The sequence below is a fragment of the Mus caroli genome, chromosome 14, assembly GCF_900094665.2.
Source record: "Mus caroli chromosome 14, CAROLI_EIJ_v1.1, whole genome shotgun sequence".
In the NCBI taxonomy this organism is placed as follows: domain Eukaryota; kingdom Metazoa; phylum Chordata; class Mammalia; order Rodentia; family Muridae; genus Mus; species Mus caroli.
In genome coordinates, this window is record NC_034583.1 from 18,809,265 (window position 1) to 18,837,099 (window position 27,835).

At 36.9% G+C, this 27,835-nt stretch overlaps 1 protein-coding gene across 10 annotated transcripts in view; it reads right to left on the reverse strand.

The window, feature by feature from the left end:
- Positions 1-24,659, reverse strand: part of Slmap (sarcolemma associated protein) — a 62,674-nt gene extending 38,015 nt beyond the window's left edge. The window contains exons 1-11 of one of the 10 annotated variants that reach the window (XM_021181374.2): positions 23,841-24,659; positions 20,429-20,465; positions 18,538-18,600; positions 15,192-15,287; positions 14,904-14,975; positions 13,337-13,477; positions 11,937-12,074; positions 9,688-9,856; positions 9,552-9,602; positions 9,058-9,108; positions 3,220-3,282 (exon numbers count right to left, since the gene is read on the reverse strand). In XM_021181374.2, the coding sequence (XP_021037033.1) occupies positions 3,220-3,282; positions 9,058-9,108; positions 9,552-9,602; positions 9,688-9,856; positions 11,937-12,074; positions 13,337-13,477; positions 14,904-14,975; positions 15,192-15,287; positions 18,538-18,600; positions 20,429-20,465; positions 23,841-23,863 (904 nt within the window). In that variant the 5' untranslated portion in view covers positions 23,864-24,659. The remainder of the gene's footprint in view (positions 1-3,219; positions 3,283-9,057; positions 9,109-9,551; positions 9,603-9,687; positions 9,857-11,936; positions 12,075-13,336; positions 13,478-14,903; positions 14,976-15,191; positions 15,288-18,537; positions 18,601-20,428; positions 20,466-23,840) is intronic. The other 9 variants (XM_021181375.2, XM_021181381.2, XM_021181382.2 and 6 more) reach the window with 9 other exon arrangements.
- Between the last annotated feature and the right edge of the window lie 3,176 nt (positions 24,660-27,835).

Genomic DNA, 27,835 nt, shown 5'->3' on the forward strand with positions numbered 1-27,835 from the left:
TTTCTCTGTATAGCCCTGGCTGTCCTGGAGCTCACTTTGTAGACCAGGCTGGCAATCGGTTAAATTTATGAAGTAAGCCCCAAGTAGCTCAAGTGAGTAAACTTTACAGGGAAGAGGAAGGACCTTAGTCCTTCCTCAACCCTGCTATCCTGAAGATATTCCTTTTTGCTAATAAGGTTTTAATAAGTTTTAGTGAAGTTACCTGCTAATTCTAGACTTTATGTAAAGTAATTTTATATAGAATATTTACAGATTGGGAATTATGTAAAAGGTTATACTTAAGCTTGTTTAAAACCCACCTTCTTTTCCTAGAATTAAGCACTTTTCTCTAAAAGAACTTTTTTAAAAATACAGTCTGACTTTTCATACAAAGAAACCATTAAAATGTATTCCAGCTCATTTATTTTCTATAAAAATCCATCTACATTTTTATGGGTTCATACAGGTAAGATGAACTATCTCCCAATACACTAAATTTAAAGAATCAATGGAAGTAAACCATGAGCTTTTTAGTTTTTAAAACACTGACTTTAGCTATATAAGTTCAATAAATAATAAACAAGGTATTTGACATTTCTTTTTAAAAGAGTGGAGAAAGAATTTGAAGTACTACTGTACACTAAATATATACTTTGTAATCAATACCAATCAATTTAAATTGCCTAATCATTAAAAAAAAAATAACAAAGAGCCGGGCATGGTGGCGCACGCCTTTAATCCCAGCACTCGGGAGGCAGAGGCAGGTGGATTTCCGAGTTCGAGGCCAGCCTGGTCTACGAAGTGAGTGCCAGGACAGCCAGGGCTACACAGAGAAACCCTGTCTCGAAAAACAAAAATAAAATAAAATAAAATAAATAAAAATAAAAACAAAACAAAACAAAAAAAGGAAAAAAGATGATGTATGGCTGTTAATGCATAATCCCACACTACTCCTAAGTCTACCTGAACAAGGTGTTTGCTGAGTTTCCTTCCTGTGATAATACTCTTTAATGTCCACAATGGCAGTTTGTCATAAAATGACCCTTCTAACAACAAACAAGGCCAGAGGTAACCCTCTTTCCAGCAATCCTTATTTAAGGAACCAACTTAATTTGGAAACTTTAAGACATCGAAAGCAAACAGTTGCTACCTAAAATGCAGAAACCAGATTCTTATGATCCGCTTCTCTGAGCCACTCACGAGTTGAACCTCTCACTATTTGCACTAACAACTCAGAAGATCTTTTAGAACTTAGAAGCCCTTTTGTTTTGTTTGGCTTTGGTTCTTGTTCTTTGCCTTTGTATAGGAAGGATGAGAGTTTATCTCTGACTCTCCTCTGTGTCGTGCAGGTTCAGTATTGTCTGGAGCAGTCACACAGACAGTTAGCACAAACATCCTCTGATTAGTTAACTTTCTCACCGAGGGTGTTTGTTTTGACTTCTGTTCTCTTAATACTTTTCTGGCTCATTTTACCATACAAATACAATGTAATAAAATTCTCTAAGCAGATTTTAACTTAAATTTTAAACAATTATACTTTATATTACTTTAAATCAAATATATAATATAAATTAGACATTTAATGGGGTCTTGTTTCCTTTCTTGAGAATAGGCAAGTGTGAACTTTATTGGTTACTAACAAGGACTTTTGAAAATTACAATACAGCAAAACATTCTTTTGATGATCTTCTCATTTGTTGGGCTTAAAGTACAAATTCTGAAAGCTAAAATATATAAAATAAAATAAAAGTAGCATTATATAATTAAAAATATCAATATTTTTTTCAAGGTCTTAAAAATAATTATGTCCTCTTGCTAATCAGTGGATATAAATTATCTTCCCTCACAGAAATCACTGTGCCAATTCCCATAATTGAGATGCACTAATCAGATGGTCCACAAGTATTAAGAGTTTGGGAAAATGTCACATATATTAAAAAAAAAAAAAAAAAACCTTAAAAATAGCTTTAAATTTTATTACAGTATCTAAAACCAAGGGGGAAACAGCTCTTTTAAAACAATTTAATGCAATGACATAGTTTTCTATACAGCTCTTGGAAGTTGTAACGGTGACCCACTGAAACTGTATGCTCTAAATCCAGGTATGACCCTTTTAACCAGAAATGGCTCTGGGCTTAAGCGTGAGGCAAACATATATATGCCTAAGACATGGATAGAAATCATTCTTTTCAAGAGGGGAGGAAAGGCAAAGTGCTTGAGAGTACCTGAAGACAAGAAAGCAACGCATGTAAGCAAGCACTCTTCTGTACACGGTGACTCACCATCACTAACAACACGAAAAATGCTGCAGCTTTCTGTTAAGGGATTTAAACTGCTATATAAAAAGGATTCACAACATTTGGTTTAGAACTCAGAAGAGGTCTAAATCACCAAGAGCCAGTCCACCTTTAATATTCCTAAAGACACCCACTGGGAAATTGCCAGTATTAGGCAATACCAGAGTGTAAGACAACTTACTGCTACCCCTTCCCTAAAATAAAAAGCTTGCACTGTGCTGAGGGCCATCTTGGAGCTGAGTGCCCCTAATGACTATTTGCTTTAATAACTTCATTTAATCTGAGAAATGTATTTAAAACTCTCAAAATTCAATCTGTGATAGAACTAGAACTTGAATAAAGAAGCCACTGTCACTACGTCTTCAAGTATCCACATAGGCACTTTTAGGTACACATAGTACTCTACACATAGAAAGTTTAGGTGTGAGCAGAAGAGATGGCTCAGCAGTCAGAAGCACTAGCTGCTCTTGCAGAGCCTGTGTTTGATTTCCAGCACCCCATGATGGCTCATAGCTCTCTGAAACTCTAGTTTCAGAAGACAATGCATAGACATGGTGTACAGACATACATACAAGCAAAACAAGCAGACAAAATACACACATAAAACTAACTACATACACATTTTAAATGAGAAAGTTCATGTACTTCACAACCCAGTAGTCTGTGTTATTCCCTGATGGATGGCTTTTAATTAGCAAGTGTGAAATTTCCTCGTGTATGTGTGTGTGTGTGTGTGTGTGTAGGGGCCACCGAAATGAAATGTTTCCACTCCATACATATAGGTAAATGGAGCAAGAATATTTTTCTCAAAAGTGAGAAACAAGCAGGTTTGCTGATACCTGAAGACAGTTTTACTACTACAAGTACATTGAGATGCTTGCAGCCCTTTTAACTTCAGCCCCTGATTTCATTAAAATCAATGTGAAGTATACTCTGTACTCACTCTGGCACTCTAGGAACTGATGAATAAAAGTGCAGTCCCCGCCACTCTTTGAAAGCAAGTGCTCTAATAAAGAAAGAAAGACCTTTAAGGATATAGTTTGTTGCTGTCTTGAAATAAACAACAGCAAAGGTAAAAAAAAATTAAATTATTTTAACATAGGCAATTGAAAAGAACTAATAGAGTATATTTTAACACATTTTCAAGTTAAATACTGAAAGTTGTAATTTATATAATCACTAGTTTACTCTGAATAGCTAGCTTCTAAAGGTGCAGTTCTTATCCAAAGAGCTCAAAATATAAACAAAATAAAAAGCTTTTCCTACTTTTCATATGTACCTTTCTCCATAATAGGTTTACAAATACTCTAAAAGTGGATTTTTATGTTTTTATTACTGAATTTTGGGTGTATATACTAACAGTCTCTCTTCCAAGATATTGATCTTAATTAAGATATAAAAACTTTAGAATGCATAAAATCAGGTTGGTGAGATGGCTCAGTGGGTAAGAGCACTAACTGCTCTTCCGAAGATCCTGAGTTCAAATCCCAGCAACCACATGGTGGCTCACAACCACCCATAATGGGATATGACACCCTCTTCTGGTGTGTCTGAAGACAGCAACAGTGTACTTATTCATAATAATAAATAAATCAGAGTGAGCAGGGACTGAGCAAGGGGGGCCGACCAGAGCAAGCAGAGGTCCTAAAAATTCAATTCCCAGCAACCACTTGAAGGCTCACAACCACCTATACAGCTACAGTGTACTCATATAAATAAAATAAATCAATCTTTAAAAAAAAAAAAGAATGCCTAAAATCAGCCAGGCATGGTAGCATACGCCTAAATTCCCAACATTTAGGAGGATGAGGCAGGAGGATGAGGCCATGAGTTTGAGCCCAACATGGGCTACACACACAGTGAGCTTCAAGGAAACTTGGACTATAATATAAGTCCTGTTTAAGAAGCTGGGGGAGTTGTGGAAAATAATTTCTGTAAATTTTTAAGAAATTGGTGAGGTAGATGTTTTTATACATTCTTTTTTTTTTTTTTACAAATGGTGTCCTTAATCTATATTATACATAACCACTATATTACATCATTTATCTTAACCCAAATTTCATGTTCTACACCGCTTTGCTTACTTAAATAATCCAGTTTTGTTAAAACAAAACAAAACAAAACAAAACAGAGTTTAAAAAGAGAAAATTTAAAATTAACATTGTGGTTAAAGAGTTTCGGCCCTTTTCTTACAATAGTCTAACTCCACTGACAGACCAAGAGCTAACTTCTGAGTCCAGATAACATTGGTCAGTAGCATATCCCTACCTTTCAAGACTACACAGGAGGTTGCAGAAGCTTTGGTCTAAAAGGCTGGACTCACGGTGACCACTGGAAGGTCTGGAGGCCTCAGCCCTGGAGTGGTGCACTGGGGAAGCATGCTCACTCTCCACTCCGCCCCCACCCCCACCCCACAGCCTCTGCCTCTCCTTTGTCATACTGTCTGTTGTGACACCAATCCTGTTGACTGCCTTTTTAACCTCTCAAGTGTCCTTTTCTTTGATCCTAGTTACACACACCCAAAGGGCCCATGCTACAGTTATAAAACAGGGGGAGAATGATTAGTACAGCTTTTGTTTTAGAAAGATCAATGAGAAGTACAGCACAGTTCCAAATAAAAAAATTAAAAATTAACTGGAACAGAAATTTGGAATGCCATAAATTAGACAAATAGAATTTGCCAACTGGAGCTAATTCTAGAAAAACAGCAACCCTCAGTAGATTATTTCAAATTAAAAAATCATTTTACATAAACTTTAAATTAAACACTTTCAAAACTTAAACTATGCAATATCATGTTGAGTGTGAAATTTTGTTTGGACGGGTAAAGAAAATGTAGTACATGAGAGAACAGAGTTTTATTGATCATCTGCAAGAAAATGTATCCATGTTGATGATCAAATGTTAAACAAGAGAAGCCCGACCCTCTTTCACAAGCTTCTTTCATATGTAAAATCTAGATTTAAATGTATGTGTCACATACGTGATGGGGGAAGTAGGAAGGGATATGGACAGGGAGGAAAGTGGCCTAAAAGGAGAGAGAACAAGAAAGGATAGTGGGAGGAAAAAGGTAACTACATCTCGTGCATGTAATCTAGCTTAAATCCACTTACTGGATATAAGGCAAAGAGGAACCTTTGGGGAGAGAAGGAGTCAGCGGAGAGGGGATGGTAAGGAAGAGCACACATGGACGAAAATGTCAGAAATCTTTATGTATGCTTACCAAAAATTGTTAAAACTCATTTTAAACCAAACTTGAACATAACTAATGGACTTTATGACAGATATGAAACCAAATTTCAAACCAATATTTATCAATTCCTGGGAATTCTTACTAAAAGCAGAGGATCACTGGGGAGGTTTGAATGAGAATGGCCTCCATAGGCTGATATATTTGAATGCTTGGTCCCCATTTGGTAGAACTGCTTGGGAATATTAGGAGGTGTGGCCTTGTTGAAGGAGGTGTGTCATTGGGGGGTTGACTTTGGGGTTTAAAAACCCAAGCCGGGCCCTGTCTCACTCTTTCTTGGCCTGCAACTTGCAGATCAGATGTGAGCTCTCTGTACTTCTCCAGCACCAGTGTCTGCCTACCTATGCCGTGCTTTCTATCATGATGATAGAGACTCACCCTCTGATACTGTAAGCCCCCAATTAAATGGGTTTTTTTTCCTAAGTTGCTTTGGTCATGGTGTCTCTTCACACAACAGAACAGTAGCCACAACACCCACTGTTACTCATTAAGCTAAAGATCCTTTATTCTAGTTTTGCATGCAGGAACCCACAAGGGTCAGAGAAGGACGGCGGGTCCCCTGGAGCTGGAGTTACTGCTGGTTGTGAGATGCTATGGGGGTTATAGGGATAAACCTGGGTCCTCCCTGCAGGCCAGAAAATTCTCTGAACCACTGAGCCATCTCTCCAGTACCCTGTGTACTCTATTTATAATATCTGAATCTGACCCTAAACTATTTAGTAGACTAGTTTAGATAAAGTCTACTGTTTAAGTAAAAAGGCAAATGCATATGTGCTATGTCTACAAAAGCACCTTTACGCACATAAGACAACATTCTCGTAGTCTATATAAAGCATTTCAAACATGACACTTAAAGTCTATTACTTGAATTCAGGCCCTTAGGAATTAAGTTGAGACAACTACAGAATATATTACCATCACTGGTAATCCTAAAGGAATCAGATGCTTACTGGAAGGAAAGCAAGTCTCTGCAATATTGGTTAAAGTAAAAGAAATGGTGGGGAAAAAACCCAACCAAACATGGAACCATAAAGAACCATTCCACCTAGAATGCAGAGTTTACGCAAATGCGTTTCCTAAGAATCCAGTTTCCCTTGTACTCATGTTGCACCTATGCTACTCTAGCCATTAATTGCAAATGCCACTAAGCCATTTAAACAGAGCTCATTCTAACCAAGCTATGTGCACCCTAAAATCAATACAAGATGATTTCAAACACTTACTAGGGAAAATTAATATGAAATGGCTTTTTAACCTTTAAATATTGGTTACATATTTAAATAACATTGTTAAAATTGCTAGTTAAATAAAATTTACTACTTAAATGTGTTTTACTTGTTTCTTTTTAAACTTTTACTGTAGTTACTAGACATTTTTAAATTTCTCACATATTGCTTTTAGATGGCACTATTCTATACTCCAATATATTTAAATAATGCTTGTTTATAAAGAGACAAAAACTTACAGTATAAAATCTGTGCTTTTAGAAACTTTAAGTCATTTCAAAAGAGTTCATTGGAAGAAATATGAACTATAATATCTCTAGACACTTGATATTTTTTCTTTTGCTTCTAAACTTGGTATTTTTCTCTACTACTTAAAGGGTAATGTTAACTTTAAAATTTATGAAAATTCTGGCTGTGAACCTTGGTGATGTTTTAAAAGGTAAATTATCTTACTACAAAGTTCACTCTATAATAGAATGGAGCATAATGAGATGTTTGTGCAAATGTAAGACCTTACTGTCAAAATCTTTGCTAGCATTCTCATGGCACTTAACACATTGTCAACAGAGACCAGATGCTTTAACGATGGAATCATTATAGCAAGGAGTGCCCCGGAACAATATAAAAATTTTATTCATTTAAGATTAAACTAATTAAAATTCACTAGTCATTAAACTAAGGAGTCTATTACTATTCTCCAATAGGAAAACAGACTACTAATCTAAATTTGGGGGCAGAAATTTTACAAAGCAATCTGACAACTCTAGAAAAAAGATGGTTTTGTATGTATATAAAGATTCTTAACTGAAAAAATAAAAGTCCATAGCTTGTATTAAATGTGACAATTGACACATAGTCAAGGAAATACTCAATTAAAAAGTATACAATCAGAAAGGAAAAGAAGCAAGCAAAATAACAATGGAAAACATAAAATCATTTAAGAAAAAAAGAGTACTTAGAAGACGAAGATTAACTCATTTAACAAAAATTTGCTAAATACGTTTAATACATAGCAACTAAAAGTTTTGGTAAAATGAATATAAACTATACCTTTAAAAATTCTCAGATTGAAACTCAAAAACTCAAACCTGAAAAAACTTAAGGCATTTTATAAATTACACAGACAAATCAAATAGCAATGAATACTTTTTTTCTTAAGAATCCTACAATGCACAATATATGCAATATTAGATCTTGCCTGTACAGCTCACGTTTACACGAATATCTGGGCCATTTGGCAGTTACTATAAGAACTTATTTTTTCCTTTTTTGTAATGCTGGATTTGAATCCAAGGCATAAACTTGGGAAACACATAAAAAGCTGTATCTCCAGCTCATCCATTTTTTCTTTTAAACAAATCAAAAGAAACACTTCTTCCCTCTGACCGCTTTCCTTAAGGATATACTCTGATCCTGGAATATGGTTTCTTTAGAAATTCTAGTTCTGACCTTAATACCTTCTTCTAAATTCTGTATATTAAAATCAGCTGATAAGCACATCAGTATTCACTGAACATAACTGTAATCCCTTAGTACTCCACATAGCCAGTGGAGTACTCAGCACACAGCTAGAGATGGTTCTCCATGACTCTTAGAGGAAAGGGGCAAGTGACCTAAGTGAACAAACACCTTACGACTAAAGGACTAAAAGACTACAAAGTCAGTAATTCAAAAGCATCCATGCACTGGGAGGGTGGCTCATGTCTTTGATCCCAGTACTTGCAGGACAGAGGCAAGCAGATCTCTGAGTTCATGGCCAGCATGATTTAAATAGTTCTAAGCAGCCATGGTGGCATGGTGAGACTGCATGGGGTGAGGGGGGTGAGAAGGGAGGGAGGACAACAAAGATAAACAAACACTAATACACTGGCTCTAAGTTTTGGTTGATTGAGAACTCTTGCTACCCAGAAGAAAAAGCAAATAAAAAAGAATTTTTAGATAAAGAAAGTATCCAATGGGAGGTTAAGTAAGTTCCCACATTGCACATGGAGACCTAGAAGCCAATCGTAATGGAACAACACAGAAGTACAAGCTCCTCAGAAGGTTAAGAGCTACAAACCAAGCCACGGCTAACAAGGTGCAGCATTTCTCCCGTGAGCCATTGCAATTTCCACATAGCAAGTGATATCTAAGTACAGATCACCTCTGTGTCTGAGCCTAAAGAGAAGCTGGATTTTAAATGGTGAATTTCAATGGTATGAGAACAGTTGTGTGTGTGTGTGTTACTAAAACTCATCAAGCATTTAGCTCTCTGTCCTACTTAAATAACAGAAGGATAGCATGAAAAAATATTTTTTTACGCTACCTTTTTCTGTGCTCCCATTTATTTTAGGTAAGAAGTCATCAACTTGTGTCCCTAGGATTAAGACAGGATATCATTGCCTGATCAAAGAAATTGTTAACTTTAAAATTGGCTTCAAATGTAACTACAGCATTTTATATTTCTACTTACACTGACTTTGTATAGAACATTGTACTTATAAGAAGAGTTCAAGCTGCCATTCTCTACTAATTCAGGCTTAGACACCTTCCAAAGAACTGGGGAGTGGGGTAAGGGTGGAGTGGGGATGTGATTCCTGCTTCTTAAAATCTCAGGGGCAAAAATCTATCTCAAAGTCTGAACAATGGCGCCCACTGGTGGCAATCATGAGTACTATAAAGGAGATTTCTAAATACATAACTTTTGCTTGATAAGTAAAATATCAAATGAAAGAAGTAAACAGTGTAAGAAGTGAACAATGTGAACTGGGAACAAGGTCAACAGCTAATGAAGACATCTTTAAATAAGGTGACACCTACCTAAGCTGCTGCATTCTTTAAGAGTTTTCTCCTGCAGGTGTTCTAACCGTACTGTAAAAAATAGTCCAAGAAAAAGGTATTCACAGACAAAGAGAACAAAAATCAAATAAAACCAATTTCTGTCTCACCAGCTTACCTTGCAGAGCTGTCAGCCTTTCATTGGTGAAGTCGTTATCAGCTTGCAAAGCTTCAATTTTTGCCTGGAGCTCTTGTTCTTTTTCTTCCATTTCATCAATTTTCGTCTGTAATTCCTTCTTCTCAGCTTGTCCCTTCTGTTGGATTTCCTCTTGTTTTCCCTCTGCTACCTGTTGCATAGGAATCTTCAGTCAACTCATAAAACCTCATCTTGCTTTAGCTAGCCTAAAGCCAGAACTGACTTCATTCATTTACACTTCTGAGAAATATATTCAGAATTACAGAACATATTTATAAAGCTGATTTTTTTACAGAAAACAAAGACAGAGACTTGATGTGGAACTTGAGTGATCTGCACCGAGCTCACTACTACAAAGCACTGAGAAGGGAAACTTAGAAGAAAACAAGGAAACACAGGAGATAAACAAGCGATAGAGTCTAAGTTAAATCCCCCATGTGTGTTATGTGGGAAATATATTCCCCAATTTACTATTATTACAATTTGTTTGATAGTTCTAAAATATAACACCAATTTAAAATTATTAATTAAAAAGATGATAGTATAAACCCTTTCCAAAAACATTTCTCTTGGCCAGACCTCTCTGAGAACTTCAGTGAGCTATATGCCATCTTCTCTGATAAATACTTATCGTGTAGGCACTCAACTGAGGGCAGGATCATTTTTCTTTTGTTTAATTAATGTTTAATATCATCAAGTACTGCTTTACTATGGCATTTTTCATACATACATGTCTATCCATTACTCACTCTTATTTGCACCGCCTGCCCGGATGACCACTGCCTCTCTAGCTGCTTCTGTCTCTCTTCCCACACAGCCCTTTCTGTTTTCATGGTACATACATTCTATTTTCTTTCCTATCCCCACAATCTCTTCCTTTCCCCTCATAACCCGCCAATAGATATGGATAATACTAAGATGGATTTTTAACAAGTCAGTCACAAGACTTTAAAGGACCAACTAGACATTATCCTATGGTCTGATGCCCTTATTAAAAATGTCCCAGAGGAATCGCAACTGAAACAGAATCAATGGCACAGCTGCAGGCTGAGACCAAGCATGGCTCAAGCAGGTTATCCCAAGCTCCCTTTGAATTTACTGCAGCACCAAACAGCTGGCCCCTAACTCTTGAGATGACCTAAAAGTGAAGAGGTTTTAAAAGCATCTGATTATATATTATATTTTGCTAATTCTTTTTAAAAACTTTATTATTATAATATGTGCATGTGTGTGTGTGTGTATGATGCGTGGGTAGCTCATGTGGAGATCAGAGCACAACTCTGTGGTGTCCATTCCTTCCACCATGGGGCTCCTGGGAGTGAACAAGGATATCAGGCTTGTATTGTCCTATGAGACATCTCACTATGGCTTTGATCCTCTTTTTATAATTAATTAATTAATTAATTATTACTGTGTGCGCTTGCATGTCTGTGTGTCTACATATGTGTGTGTATGTACATGAGTGTTATGGGTACCAACCATGGCCCCCAAGTGGAGGTCCGAGGACATCTCTGAGGACTTTCCTTCCTCCAACATGGATTCTATAACTGGTTTTAGTGCCCACACTGAGCTATCTCATCAGTTCATAGCATATTGATTTGTATCTCCTTCCAAGTGTATATTAGAAAGTGCTGTTCTTTTCTTAGTCTATGGGATGCTGAAGCAAACACTACACCTGCTGTTATGAAGTGCTGACTACGTTTCCATCTAGAAGTATGTCTACTTTAAAGGCTTTCAATTTCAACAATAATAGAGGATAGGCTAAATAGAATACATTTTCTATTTTCACTATCAGTTTCAACTTTTTAATTTTACCCAATTTTACATCACCAGCTCTTGAGTGATTAATAAACGTTTTAAGCTATTAGCTTGTTAGTGACTAGCTTAACATGCTTCTAGTAGTTTAAATAGAAGCTGTGATGGCTGGGTTAAGAATGTCCCTCACAGGTCACATGTCTGAATACTTGGTACTCAGTTGGTAACGCTGTTTGGATAGGTCTAAGAAGTGTGCCTTTGTGGGAGGAATATGTCACAGGGTATAGACTTGGATGTTTCAAAGGCTCAAGCCATTCCCAGTGATCTTTAAGCTTCCAGCTTCAGCTGCCATACCTGCCTGCTGCCACACTTCCTCGCCATGATGGAACCCTAAGCCCAAGTAACCTCTTCTTTCTATAAAGTATTTTGTTCATGGTATTCTATCACAGCAATACAAAAGTAACTACTATACATACCTTTAATTTATCAGACAAATCTTTAATTTCATTAACTGCTCCATTGTATTTATTGGCTAATTCTCTTAATTCTTCCTGAGTCCGCTCATTCATCTCTTTCAGGTGGGTACATTCATCTTCAGTATTACTCAGACTTCGCTGCAAGTCAAGTTCACAGGGAATTCAGTTAGAGTAAATGGGTACTTATTTTAAATTTATCATAAATTCAATTTGTAAAAAGTGTAGTTCTGAACTAGTCTACATCAACATTTGGATTAAATTTATAAAAAGCTGATTTAAAAGACAACATAATTTCAGCAACATATATACTAAAACACAACTAAGAGCTACGTTTAAAAAACATAACTCTTAACAATATTATGTTATTCAAGTTGGCTTCAAGTTCACTATGAAGTACAGGCTAGCCTAATCTCCTGTGAATCTCCTGCCTTCGACACCCAAGTGCGATGATTATAAGTACACTCTATCGCACTCACCTCTACATCAACAATCCTTAAAGTAAGAATAAAACCATATAACAGTTCATCTAATGTGAAAACAGAAAGACACCTGAAACTGTGTGTGTATGTCAGAGTAATCAAACATCAATGAACATAAAGCATGTGTTACAGAATGAGACCGTAATCCAAACTACTCATTATCCCTGTCCTCACACATGCTAAGCACATGCCCACTGAGCTAGATCCTCAGTCAGAAGAATCATTATCCCTGTCCTCACACATGCTAAGCACATGCCCACTGAGCTAGATCCTCAGTCAGAAGAGTCACACTTTGATGTTCATAGAACCCGGACAATAATAACTTGTAAAGCCTAAGATAAAGTGCCGCCCTAAGGCAGTAGGTATTAACTTCTGTGGGTAGAACGACCTCATAGGGTGCCTAAGACCATCCAAAAATATGGGTACTCACACTGGGATTAACAGTAGCAAAACTACAGTTACAGAGTAGCAACAAAAATAACCTTATGGTTGGGCGTCAGGTCAGCACACGTGAGGAGCTGTATTAAAGGCCTGAGCACTGGGAAGGCTGAGAGCCACTGCTCTAGAGGATGGCTGAAGTAGTAAAGTCTCAGCCTTATGTGACCATCATCAATTATGTGACAAAAGATCAATTCCCACCAGACATGGTGCCAGCAAGTCTTTAATTCCACCACTTGGAAGACAAAAGTAGTCCAGGGGCCAACCTGCTCTATCTAACTCCAGACCAGGCAATGGTAGCTCAGTTCCCAGCATCCACATCAGATGGCTCAAAACTGCCTATAATTCCAGGTCCAGTGGATGTGAGGCCTCGGCGTTCTGCAGACACGTTCACTCGCACACAATACCCACACTTACTTCACATAGACATAATTTTAAAAGTAAAACAAATCTTTAAAAACAATGGCAATAAAAGTGAAATACCTCAACTTCGGAAAGTTTTCTAACCACTTCGATTTTCTCCTGAAGAACCCGCCTCAGGGACTCTTTGGCTGTGGTTTCATAGTTGTGTTTATCCTCCTGCAGTGCAATCAGCTCCTTCCGTAAACTATCTTCTGTTTGATTCTAGGATAAAAGACACTCACATCACACCTAAGTCACTTTTCTGTGAAAATTGTTTATCCTTTGAAAGAAACTCATTAAAATACTCAAAATTATACGTTACGGTACCCACAAATACAAATGTTGGCATACTATTAACTAAATGTGTATTTCAAAGTTGTAGTAGTAAATTATACTTCAGAAATTATAGTAATTTCAATAGAAATGACCTAAAGACAAATAGTTTATCTCAAATACTAAGATAAATTACTCATATTCTGTAGAAGCTATCATAGTTTCAGTTATAAGCAAAAATCATTGCTCATAATTTTGTTTGCCCCAAACGGAAGCAGTAAGAGCTTCGTGAGGAAAAAGGAAAGTCCAGGGTTAGAACAAAAACTGTGCAGGTGAGCACAGGGCCTCCGGGCTCGCAGGCGGCTGGAGCCATCAAAGCAGGTGAGAGAGAGCCAGAGAGCCAACCTCAAAGCATTTACTCACAGAAAACTCAGAATGATTTGATCATCCACAAAGATAACTACTAGTATAGACTTAAACACACCAAAATGTACTTCACTCTTAGCAAGAGAGAAAGCGCTACATTGTCATTTGCTGCTGGATTTAAAAAAAAAAAAAAAAAAAGTTTATTCTGTTTTAATCTAGTAAATAACTGGGGAGAGTTGGTTTTTTTTTTTTTTCTGTAGAAAAATATACTTCAGAGTAATAAGATGGTTCATGAAGGAAGAATTCTCTTTGAAGAAGTAAATGAAGAAATGACAGAATTGCTTTACTATGTTAAATATCCTTAATGAAATAATGAACCTAGTGAAGAGTCATCAATGAATGGTAACATCTTAAAAGGAGAGCCATCCGCGATGATGTCTTTGACTGAAGAACAAAACCATCCATGGTGAGCGGACAGGTGAACAAGTATCATGACCTCCGACCAGACCAATTGTCTACTACTTCACGCCAAGGAACCAGAAAAACGCCTGCTTTCTCTTCTTTCTTTTTTTTTCTTTTTCTTTTTTTTTTTTTTTTTTTTTTTTGGTTTTTGGAGACAGGGTTTCTCTGTGTAGCCCTGGCGTCCTGGAACTCACTCTGTAGACCAGGCTGTCCTCGAACTCAGAAATCCGCCTGCCTTGGCCTCCCGAGTGCTGGGATTAAAGGCGTGCGCCACCACGCCCGCTCAAAAGTCAAGTCACATTCCAGAAGGCAAATCACCTCGTCAATGAATATCAATCAATTGAAATAGAAAAAGAAATCAGAATTGAGCACAGGCATGCATCACTCAATTCTTCCTACTTATAGGTATGCTTGAATTTTTTCACGACAAAGATGTGAAAGAATTGTGGACTATATAAATGTTTTAACATAAACTGAAATAACAGAGACCTGAAACTACAGAAAACACCATGAATTCTTCTTTGTGTACCTGAGATTAAATACCTACTTTGGAGCATGCCTGCAACTGGTTTCCCATAACTTCTAACCGTGATAAGAGTCTATCTTCATCTATTAAAGCCTGTTGAAAAAATTAGAAATAATTAGAAATAAAATACTGTTTCCACTTTTGTTCTTTAGTTAAGGAGTAACTTTACTTTTGTTCGCCAGAAAATCTTAGTTCTAATTCATTCAACACATACGAAAACAAACAAAACAAAACAAAACAACCCAAAACAAAACCACCCTATTAAACAGTTTAAAAGCTTCTTAAACATTTATTAAGAAAATGGAATACCTGCCAACTAGTATCTGAAGCCTCTTGGGTGATGGCTAGTAGCCGCTGAAGGGTGGCTAACTTCTGTTCCAACATCTGTTCCCGATGTAAGGCCTCCTAACATAAATCACAAAAGACATTCTAGTGAACTGGCAGCACGACACCTCTGCAGAACCACACTCAGGCTGTGAATACAGTCTCACAGTGCAGCCTGGATGCGTCTCAGTGTTTTAGCCCATCTTCTGGACTACACATTCAGATGTGATAGGTCGTTTGGATGTTAACTTTTCCCTGCATGGAAAACTATTTACTCATTTGTTTCCTTTTGATGCAGATGAGAAAAATTAACAAATGTTTCTGTTTCTGCCCATATTTAATAAATGCATAGATGTGTTTGTGAAATATTTACGTATCTCAGAACAAATGTATTTCAAACTAAGGCAAAACAATCTGGTCAACATCAAAGATACAGCAGCTCTCCAGCATGGCATCGAAACTAGCAATAGCTTTCAGTTTCTTTTTTTAAAGTATTATTTAAATGTATGTGTATTAAAAGAGAACTGCTCATGGCTTATGGCATTTTCCAGTGTTCTGACTCTCTCCCTGATTACCTCACAGAGCAGTAGTTAATATTCAGAAGGTAGAGCCCTTTAAATATTAGCTTGATGTAATAAGGGGGTCAAAGGAATCCATGACTATGGTGGAGGACACGGAGGAACAAGAGTGCTCAGAGGTTCACAGCTGAGAGCTGTTAGCAGCATCCCCTCGAAGGCTGTGAAGGTAAAAAGCTCACACCACTCAGTGTGACTTTGGCACACCTTCATCCTCTGCCGATCCTGCCAGTACCCAAAGGACACTCATAACAGTCTATCTTGGAGCCACCTTTGCTTTAAATAGAGCACTTAAGTTTAAAACATTAATTTATTGTTCTCCACATCCTTGATAAACAATGGCTAGGGAAAATCTGGCCTAATATATACTTAAACATACTTTAATGTAGACTGAGCAATCTAATAAAAACACCATGGGAGAATCCACATTAAAACCACTATTTACCATATTTTATTTTAAGTTCTTGAAACATTCCTAATATTCAGGAAGTAGCAGATACAAAATGTTTTACTTAAGAACAAAGCTGCCGCCGGGGGCCTAGCAAACACAGAAGTGGATTCTCACAGTCAGCTGTTAGATGGATCACAGGGCCCCCAATGGAGGAGCTAGAGAAAGTACCCAGGGAGCTAAAGGGATCTGCAACCCTATAGGTGGAACAACAATATGAACTAACCAGTACCCGAGAGCTCTTGACTCTAGCTGCATATGTANTAACCAGTACCCGAGAGCTCTTGACTCTAGCTGCATATGTATCAAAAGATGGCCTAGTCGGCCATCACTGGAAAGAGAGGCCCACTGGACTTGCAAACTTTATATGCCCCAGTACAGGGGAATGCCAGGGCCAAGAAGTGGGAGTGGGTGGGGAGGGGAGTGGGGAGGGGGTGTATTGGGGACTTTTTGGATAGCATTGGAAATGTAAATGAGGAAAATACCTAAAAAAAAAAAAAAGAACAAAGCTGCCAGCCAACCACAGTTTTAGAATCTACCTCCACTAGATGGTGTCATTACATCCTTTTAAAAATTCCATCCCATTAGTCGTTAATTCTGAACCAAAGTCAACAAGTGTAGCACTTCTGTAAATGGTCTTTTAGATCTAAGTATAAAAGGCATCTATCTCAGCTTCTTTTGAAAGGGTTCACAATTTACATTAGAGTCTCATCAATTCAGGAAGGATTATATAAGAAGAAAAAGAGGAAGTGGGACAGTTCCCCACAAAGAGTTAGCAAAAGTAAGTGGACATTCAAAGAACTAACAGCAAAGGTGAGAGGTTAGGATGACAAGTTAAGCATGAGGGTCTCGTAAGGATAAAAAGCACCCACAGCACACAGAATGTGGCCCATCATTTAATCTATGTATTTCATGTGTGAAAAATGAAGTGTAAACACATCTTAACATTTTCTCCTACAGCTCAAGAAAAACCCATAAAAACTAAAATATCTTCCTATTTAATAAGAAATGATTAATGACCTTCATATCATTGTTTTATGTTGTGGGCACCATTGTAAGTGCTTTATTAATATTAAATCATATATCCTTTATAATGTGGAGAAAGAAGTGTGCTACTGCTTATCAGTTGCCTACATGAGGAGAATAAAGTCCAAAGGCTGTTTTTGTTTGTTTGTTTGTTTGTTTGTCCAAAAGGCAAACAAACAAACAAACAAACTCTTAGAAGATCAGATGTTAATGCCAGGGATCAAATCTATGGAGACTTGAGCCTTTGCTCTTAACTACTTAACTGATGAGCAAATGGGTCAGGCCACTTTCTATGTGGCTCTCCATTGTGCTTGATGGGAAATACAATCTCATTACTATGTTAGTTATTTCCGTACTTTTACACAGATGCACATGTCCTCAACTGCCCAACTAGCAAAAGGACAGAGGGTCACTGATGTTGACTCCATGATTTTAAAGAGAAGACAAAGCCAACACAAATAAAACTATTCACTGAAAGTCAAAGCACTGAGCAGAAAAACCAAGATCAAGACCAAAAAACCCCAATCCCTAAACTTCCATACCAAGTTTTCTTTAAACCATCCACACTGTAAAACTACCACCCAAAGCCTGCGCAAATAAGTTAAACAAAACAAAAAGCAAAAAAACACTTCTCTGTTTTTAGAGTTGCTTGTGTCTCTTTAAATAAAGAATTAAGTGTTCAAGGGGCCCTTCCAAGTGGCTGCTCTGTGCTCTGGATTCTGAAACACAATTCAAATGGGGTTCTGGGGTCTAACTGTCAAGCCACTCTAAACGCAGAGTAGGGTAAATCGCTCTGCATGTGTGATGGATGCTGTGTGAATTCTTAAATTTCCCTGTCCCTTAGTTACTACACATGGAAAAACAAGCATGAGACATCTACATTCTTTACACGACAGTCAGGGCTGTCACACAGACCAAAGGAGCCAACACAGGTGAAGTACTACAGCGGAGGAGGGCATATAATACAGACTATACAATTATGTGCTCCTACCTCACAGCCAAAACCTGGACAAGTTTACTTTTACTCAAAAATCACTTCTGAATCCCCTTGTACTGGAAGAAAAAAAAAATGTCCTCTTGCACATAAGCTTATCTTCTCTAGACTTAGCAATCTTGACTCCTTTTTCTTCACAAGATCTATTTTTAAACCTTCATTCTTCCTTAAGAAATTATTTCCTCTGTACATGTTTCCAGCCAATATTTTTTATTCTATATTTATAAACTGGCAAAATAAAATCTAAGTTTCTCTTAAAGGCTAAGAATTTCCAAGGTTTACTTTTACCTGTAGATACTGAGAAAGTTGGAATAGTTCCTGAGAGTACATACTTGGAGTGTTAGCAGCAACCTAGAAATAAAACACAATGTCACTAACCACAGAAAACAGTATATTAAAAGGGCCATTAGGAGCCAACAAGATGGCTCAGCAGGTAAAGCTGCCTGCTATCAAGCCTGAACTTCAGTTTGATCCTGTGCTAGATAGCTGCATGTCAACTTGAACAGATTAAGTCATCTGAGAGGAAGGAACCTCAATTAAGAAAATGACTCCATAAGATCAGGCTACGCAGGAAAGCCTGTAGGGCATATTCTTAGTGATTGATGGGGAAGGACTCAGCCAATCAGGGATGGTTGGTGCCATCCCTGGGCTAGTGGTCCCGGGTTGTGTAAGAAAGCAAACCAAGCAAGCCATGGGTAGCATGCCAGTAAGCAGCATCCCTCTGTATCAGCTCCTACGCTAGGTTCCCACCTTGTCTGAGCTCTTGTCCTGACTTCCTTTCATGATAAACAGTGATGTGGAAATGTAAGCCAAAGAAACCCTTCCCTCCCCAGGTTGCTTTTGGTCATGATGTTTATCATCACAGCATTAGTAACCCTAACTAGGACAATCCCCAATATCCGCATGGGAGAAGGAGAGAAGCAACTCCTGCAAGTTGTGCTCATCGCCACTTACAGGGAGAATGCACAGAAAATAAAATGCACTTGAAGAATTAAAAGCTAATTCCATGAAACATATATTTTCCTAAATATGCAGATAACAGATTTTTAATTGACCTAGTCTCTTAATTCTCAATTATTGTGTAAATTAGTTCTCAAAATATTTCTGCTATATGTCCAGAATGCACAATGATATCACACTGCTCACGTCTGTTTTATAGCAGGACGATGAAGCAAGTGTTACTCATGAAACTTTGTAAGTTAAATCACGAACTTATAGCACAAAAGTATTGTCTTTTCATAACTCAGAAATAACTCCTAATCAATCGTCATATGGTCCTTCTTTAAAATTCATTCCTAATTACTTCATTAATATGTCACAATTCACTTTGAAATAAAAATCTTCAAAATATTACTTGGAAGTACATGTCAAGTTGGAGGAAAATATGAAATCTCTCTTTACTCACTAAAAAACAGAAATTTAAATAAAGAAAAGATTCTACCATTTTGTCCAATAACCAAAGACAATGAAAAATTTTATTATTGTATATAAATTTTAACAAGACAGAAAATAATAATGTTCAAAACCTACAAATCAGCCTAACTGCTTTAGAACCCAAATCTACTAGAAGTAGCCCCAACAGGGGCTTTTCAAGACCATCGAATACAGAATTGCTTCACTAAAAAAGAAAATGAAGGACAATGTCAAATGCAAATGTGATGTCAAATAGAAAAAAGCTGTATGGTTTTGCTCTTTGATCACATTGTTATGATACCTATAGTTTCAATGCACAATTACTCACAAACAAAAAAATACTGTAGCAATCAATCAATTACTGCAATTTCTAATCGAGTAGTGCCAAAACTGGTATCAATGGCACTAAAAGAATAATCCCTGTAGTTCAGAGCTCCTTTGCTATATGGGTAAATAGTGAGTGCACCTTTTGGATAGAAAGCTTGGGGATTCCTAGACAGACCTGTACTTCAGTAGAAGGTAACAGTTAATCCCACCTTCCTCTGGCTAGGCACATGACCAAGTACGTTTACTCTACTCAGTCAGGCTACAAAAGCTCTGTCCAAATAAACATTCATTCCAAATTCTCCAGACAGTGAAGGTTATATTAACTATATACCCATATTTACTTCATTACAAAAATAGAAGTAACTTTTTTAGGTAAGACATATTAAATATAAATGTCAATGAAATCATCCCCAGCATTTGGAAACCAACCACAACTTACTTTGTCTACAGGACTCGGTAATGGAGCATGGATGACACTGCAAAGTAAAGTTTAGAATTTTTATCTCATTTCCTGAAAACAGAGGAAATGGCACCAGAGCACCAGAGTATCTTGTCACAAAATTCATGCATTTGCTCTCATGTAATTAGAAGACTGGCAATTAGCTTAAGACATTTTTAAAAACCAAGTAATACATCTATAATCTGCTTTTTACTCATAATTCTTAAAATAAATTTCAGTCCTAGAATGTATTCAGCATCTTTTGGGAACCCACTATTTGAGTGCTATGATAACTCCCTTTTTTAAAAGCATTTCAACACATTGAAGTATCTTTTAAATCATGCATTTTTAATTTGTAACATATAAATTTTAAAAATTAAATAAGTAGCGTTCCATCGGAGAACAAGGTTATGATTTTCAAAGTGCTCTAGTGAAGAACAACTTAAGCTGTAAGACAGTGACAAGCTTCACTGTCAGTGACAGACGTGTGTGGATGAAACTAAACTCAGTGGAGGAAACACAACAACATCCCTGTTGGGGCCTGATACAGAAAAGAGCAGCCATTAAGCATAGGGGCTCAGAAAGCCTACTAACTAGACCACACCGGCCCTGCTCACCAGCTAAGTAACTAATCAAGACAGGCTCACATTCCGTCCCCATGAAGTGGCCTCACCAGTTAAATGTGCTGATGAAAACAAGTGGCTTTAACAATGCAAAAGTAACCAACCAACTGCCACCTTCTATTCTCATAACTAAGGGGCAACTAAGGAAGCCAGGCCCACTTTACAAAGCCCTGTAAGATGACCTGTGTCTTGAAGGCAGATAGAGGAATGCCACTTGCACCTCCTACACTCTATGTCTCAGAAAACAAGGAAGCGACAACCAGCTGGAAGGCTGATTGGTAAAGCACGTGTGAATGCTAGAAACTGACCTGGTATGGCATATACGGTGGAAAGTTAAGCACCAGCACACATTTTCTGCACACCAGGATATCTTACTAAGACTTCACTGAATATGCATAAATCTTTTACCGTATTTATTTGATAACATTTCTGTGTCTTAGGAATTATAATCAATTTACCCCCTGCATCCACAGAGTCTATCACAAGGCCCTAAGGAACTTACTCCCTAGTGAAGGTTTTTAAAAAGTTGTAACTACAGGTATTCTCCTTCGCTCTATAAAACTCAAATAGACTTCTTAAACATGACTTAATGTTTCTTGACTGCACAGGCAATATATGTTAGATATGGAATATATGGGAAGTATAAAAAACTAAACTAGAATTATGCAGTCCTAGAATGCAGAGATAACCATTTTTGTATACATCCCTTTTTTCTGTTGATATGTACATATACAGAGACATTAACACAAAAACCCTAAATGAAACAAATAGATCTTTTAAAATCTTTTAAAATAGTGACATAAGAAGTAATTCTCTTTCCTCATAAAATCTGGTTAACTAGAAACAAACAAACAAAAAACCCCAAAAAGCTTAAAAAAAAAAAAGTCACATAACATATATTTGTTTTTTACAGAAACTATATGGGGTTTGAGTGTGCTGTTTGAATTGTTGAAAAAATTCTTGTATATACAAAGAGTATAACAAGGAAATGTTAGAAAGCAAATTATTATTTAGTGCTAAGTTTGTAAAGCTATAAGCAATTTCTATTTCTTGTTGTAGAGAATTATAAAATATAACAAAAACTAAGAAACAGTCAGAACTACCTACTGTAGATCTTAAACACACTATACACGATTTACATAGTAGCCTTGGCATGTATTCAGCTATTAATATTAATAGCCCTTTAAACAGAGGCTAGGAAGACTCTTTAGCAGGTAAAGCCCCCACTGCTCAAGCATCCCCAGAACCTTGTAAAAGGTCAGGCGTTATAGCACACCTATACCTCGGTACTGGGGAGGGGAAGACAGGCAGATCTGTGAGGCTCACTGGCCCTTTCCAATGAGACCCTGTCTCAAAACACAAAGCACACAGCTCCTAAGGATCATGCCCTAGCCCTCCATATGCAGGCAAGAGACATGCATATAAACATAAACATATAGTCACTAAATGAGAAACAGGTAAAAATTGTAACTATTGAAGGACATTGACAAAACCATGCCTTAAAGAAGCTGAAAGGCAAACAGCAACAGCAAGGTTGTCCTCTGACTGCCGCACAAGCCATGGCGCCCAGGTGTGCACACATGTGCACACACATGCGCACATACACAAACATGCACACACAAAGATAAGGCCCACATATTTTATTAGATGGAACCTAACAACACAAAAGACATACATGACTGCTCAAAGCTTTTAGCTCTATCAAAAATAATCTCATATTAACTACATTTCATATCAACTACAAACACTAGTCTTTAAAAAGCTGTGTATCATTGCTGGATTGACTAATTATTCTATGACTGAAAGTTTACTCCTTGACCCATAAATTAGGCTTCCACTATGTTAAGTTCTTGAACTTTACTGCAACTTAATAAACTGTAATTACATTTTAATAAACTGTAATTAAAATAAATTTTACAATCTCTGCCATGCATCATTTGGCCATAAAATTACAGAAAGAAAAACAAAACAAAATGAAAAAAAAACTATAGTAGGTCCTAAGCTGGCGGCCAGGAGACTATCACAGCCACAGGAAGTAAAGGAACGGACTCTGCTTTACCTTTTTCCTGCTCAGCTTTCCCTTAAACTCTAGACATTTTGGCACAGTCAAAGTCATGCAAACCACTAGTAAAATATAAACTGTAATGACGGGAAGCTCTTTTGAAGGAGGGAAACAAGCATCTAGTATAGTAAAGGTCCTTGTAAAATTAAAAGAAATAAGCATTAATATTTAAATACTTCCCAGCCCTTTCCATACCTCACAGTGATAATCTGTAAAAAGCACAGGATATACTTATGTTTATAGTTTACACTCTAGATTTCATAGTAGGACTTGATATTGCTTCATTTAAAACATAAAATACAACTTTGGGGAGATTATTTTTTAACTCCCATTAAAAAATTACTAACTATATTGACATCTTCAAGTTCTAGAACATAATAACACCTACATTAACACCACAGGCAATCACAGTGTAAAATGTTCTATATTAAATGTATATCAAAAGGAACACAGTAACTAACATATCCTAAATATTGCAAAAAGCAACTAATTATCCATTCAAATATACATTGTAAAATTAAACTCGGAAACAAAACAACCTTTATCTCTGATACATTATTATTTACGAGATTTTCAAATAATATAAAAAAGTAATTAAAACTGAAGGATGTCAAAAGGTACTATATATACTTTTTAATAATCTTGTAGATTAACAGCATGTCATCACTCTGAATATTACCAACCAAGATAATTAATCCAAAACTTCACAGCACTAAATTATACTCACTCTGAACGAAGTCGGGCTTCCATACCATCTGGTAGAAAAAGTTTTATTGTGGAAACAATACACCCATGGGTAACTGGTTAAAACAAATAGAATAGTTGTTTAAAAATATGAAGCTTGGTGGGTCTCATATCTAAATTTGTATTTCATTCATAAAAGTAATAATTCCTTAAAAGGTAAATACATCTAGTGGTTTAGTGATAGTATGTACTACCTTAGAAAAACTTTCAATTCCTTGACAGACAATGAAAAGTCAACTGCCCAATGTACAGAAATAGTAAGAGGAGAGAAAATGACACGTTTGTCCTACTTTGCTGATATCACACCTAGTCTACTGCCTTTTAAAACCTAGTCCTTATTCTTAATTCCTCTCTCCAACTATCTCCCACCCACACGTCATGAGACTTGGAAGCCCCTGATGCGTACTTTAGACCATGCTATGCACTCTTCCCATGTCAAGGCTGCTGACACTTGAGAGCTCCTCTCCCATTCTCCCTCTATAAGTCGCTCTGACTCACATACGAGGCTCTCCAGGACAGCTTTCATACAGTTGTTTATCTTTCCATCTCCAATACCTTTTGATAAAATCACAGCAGTCTCTCTGTATAGAATGCATAATATTGCTTCTCACTCCTTTTCCTACTGAAGGCTTTGATAGACAAACTTCCCACATATTGCCAATTGTACAGACTATGTGCCTTGTATAGAAAAAATGTCAAGTTTTGATTTCTCTATTCTTAAACTACCATATCATTGATGGATTCAACAAATGGGTTAGTTTACTAAACTGACATAAACCCATATAGGCAGACAAAAACAAATTATATAATGGTCTTAAGAGTAGCGCTTACAGTGACTGTATACATCTACCAAAACTCACTGAGTCTTATAAGCAAAATTGGAATATGTGATATATTAATAGTTTTATTATATAGTTATATAAAATAGTTTTATATATTTATATTTTATTATATGCTAATAATGTTATATAATATATTGTATAGTATAATAAATGTTACTATATAGTTATATAATATAGTTCTATTAATATATCAAATTATATCAATAAAACTATTACAACAATAATTATAGCTTTAGGGATATAATATGTTGAACAATTACAACCGTATTATCAATATGGTAATACAAAGTAATACGACTATCATCTGGAAATGTATATTAAATTTAAAGAATTTAGTACAGTTTAGTCAATATTTGTTTTCAGTGACTGATTATACACAAAAACTGCTAACACAGACAAAGAGCATCTACCAGACAGTCTTCTCAGTTCTGCCTGAAGTAGCCATCACTGTCATGAATCATTTGGCCTCTTCTTTGTGGCCACATCCTCTAATCTACTGCCACAGGTCTCTTATGCATAGGCAAGTTACATGCAATTTCCAAATATATTACTGTTTACTTTTTACTACGAACAGTAAACAGTTTTATGTTTTAATGAACATCCGATCTGTGATGTTCTTTACCTCCTTGCTAATACAACCAAATTCATTTTTCCTTTTCCTTCACAGCTTCTGCATCAGTCCCTGCCTCCAGTTTTCTGTCTGGTGTTCGTGCCCTGATTTCCCTCTATGATGAGCTACAAGTTGTCAGCTGGAATAAACCCTTCCTCTCTCTCCAAGTTGCTTTGATCATAGTGTTTTATCACAACAGAAACCCTAAGACAAGCTGTGAGTGCTTTTAACCACTGAACCCTCTAGAGCCCTGTGCTGAAATTCCTAATTCTCAGCTCAGGAAGACTTTCCTCAAATGCCAGAATGCTCTCATCTGTTTTCCCTCCTATCCTGTCTCATCCCTTCTGTCTCTACCTCCAGACATTCCAATTTGTGCCCAGAACCCTCTCTTTCCTTAGAACCACCCTCCATCAAACCTTTACCCCCAAATCTCTTACCTTTTTCTTCACCTCCTTTGCCCTCAGAACCACTTCACTTAGTCCTTAGATTATTGCTGCCAACGGTGCCCCCGCCCTCAAAGCCTCATCTCCTGCTTGACTCTTGCCTCCTCCTCCCTCAGATCGTAATTGTTGATACAAAAAAGGCCAAAATTAAAAGGAAAACGTTCCCCTTTTCTAGAAGTCACAGACACCTCTATGCTTAGAGCCTGATTCACTGACTTGTGATGCCATTACACAATTAGCACTGAGTTCTTCATATCCCTGGGATTTCAGCCCAAATATCAGGGGTATTATAAAATGTATGACTTCAACTCCTTTAGAGTACCATCTATTGAACTCATTCTCAGAAAAAAAGGAGGGGAGGGAAGGGAAGGGAAAAAGAAAAGGACATAAAGGTGGTAAAGGCAGAAACAGAGCTATTTTGAAAGAGGAAGGGCATTACCAAGGGGAAGGGACAAAAGAAGACAATGGGTGAATATAACCAAAATATTTCATTTACATGTATGGAATGCCATAATGAAACACATGTCTGGTAAAAATATCGTAACAAAGAAGCTTTTAATTAATTTATAACTAAAAGAAACATAGTAGGATGAGTTTTAGAATAAAACCACAGTACCAGAGCCAACACGTGATATATCACATCAGGAAAGCTCTCTAATCAGCTAGGTTATTCTCAAGTTCAGCATACGGACTGACATATAAATCAATGAGGCTAAATTAGGGCTAATGCAGAGCAGGCAGAAAAAAGTCCATGTCTGACTTAGTGCAGCCAACTGTATCTACAAAAGGACTTCATGTTAACTAGATGCGCATAAGCAGAGAAACCTTAATCTTTTGGATTAGCAGCAGGAATTTGAGCAATGCAGTAGGCATGTTTTAATATTTGTATTAATCAACTCAGTATAGTAGATTTTTTCCAAATACTGTGCTAAAAAGTGTTAACGAAAGAGGAACTGGACGACAGGCAATGGTGGTCCACACCTTTAATCCTAGCACTTGTGAAACAGAGAGGCAGGTGGGTCTCTGAGTTCAAAGTCAGCCTGGTCTACTCAGATTGAATTTCAGGACAGCCAGGGCTACATAGAGAAAATTTGTCTCAAAAAAACAAACAAAAACAAAAACAGAACAAAACAGAAAGTGGAAGGAGGAGAGTCAGATGAGTTTGGAAAACACTGGGTTAAAAGAAGCTGAAAATGTTTTTATGAATATTACTTCTGAGCTTTCTTTGGGGGTGAGGGAACAAAAAGAAAAAGCTGAGAATATTTATTGCTCAGTGGTAGAGCAATTGCCTTGCATATATGCAAGGCCCTAGGTTCAACTCCTAGGACAGAAACAAAGTCTTTTTTTTTTTTTAAAGAATTATTTATTTATTTATTTATTTTATGTATGCGTGTACACTGTAGCTGTACAGATGGTTGTGATCCTTCATGGGGTTGTTGGGAATTGAATTTTTAGGACCTCTGCTCGCTCAGTCCCTGCTTGCTCCTCCAGCCCAAAGATTTATTGATTATTATACATAAGTATACTGTAGCTAACTTCAGGTGCACCAGAAGAGGTCATCAGATCCCATTAAAGATGGTTGTGAGCCACCATGTGGTTGCTGGGACTTGAACTCAGGACCTTTAGAAGAGCAGTCAGTGTTCTTACCCACTGAGCCATCTTTCCAGCCCCAGAAATAAAATCTTAAAGAGTATTTGTACAGCATGAAGATACATTTTCCAAGCTTCTCTGACTATCAGCTCTACCCCCTTGTCCTCTTTCAAAAACACTTATAGAGAATCTGATATTGTGAGGGGATACTAAAGAAGTCTATAAAATATTTTGTTCTCAAAATCACCACAAAAATGATTTCTGCATTTCATACTCAAGGACTAAATAGTAAAGCGTATAATTGACATAGCTTGTCCCAAAAGGACAGGAAGCATCAGAACATTGCCACATTAAATACACAGCGATTCTAAACCACATGCAAATTTCATTAGTGTTAAATAGAAAAAAACAGGTGTGTCCAAGTGGAGGCAACAGACCCCATGGGTAAGAACTATTTACAATGACTCGGTGCATAGAGACTACTAAAATCAAA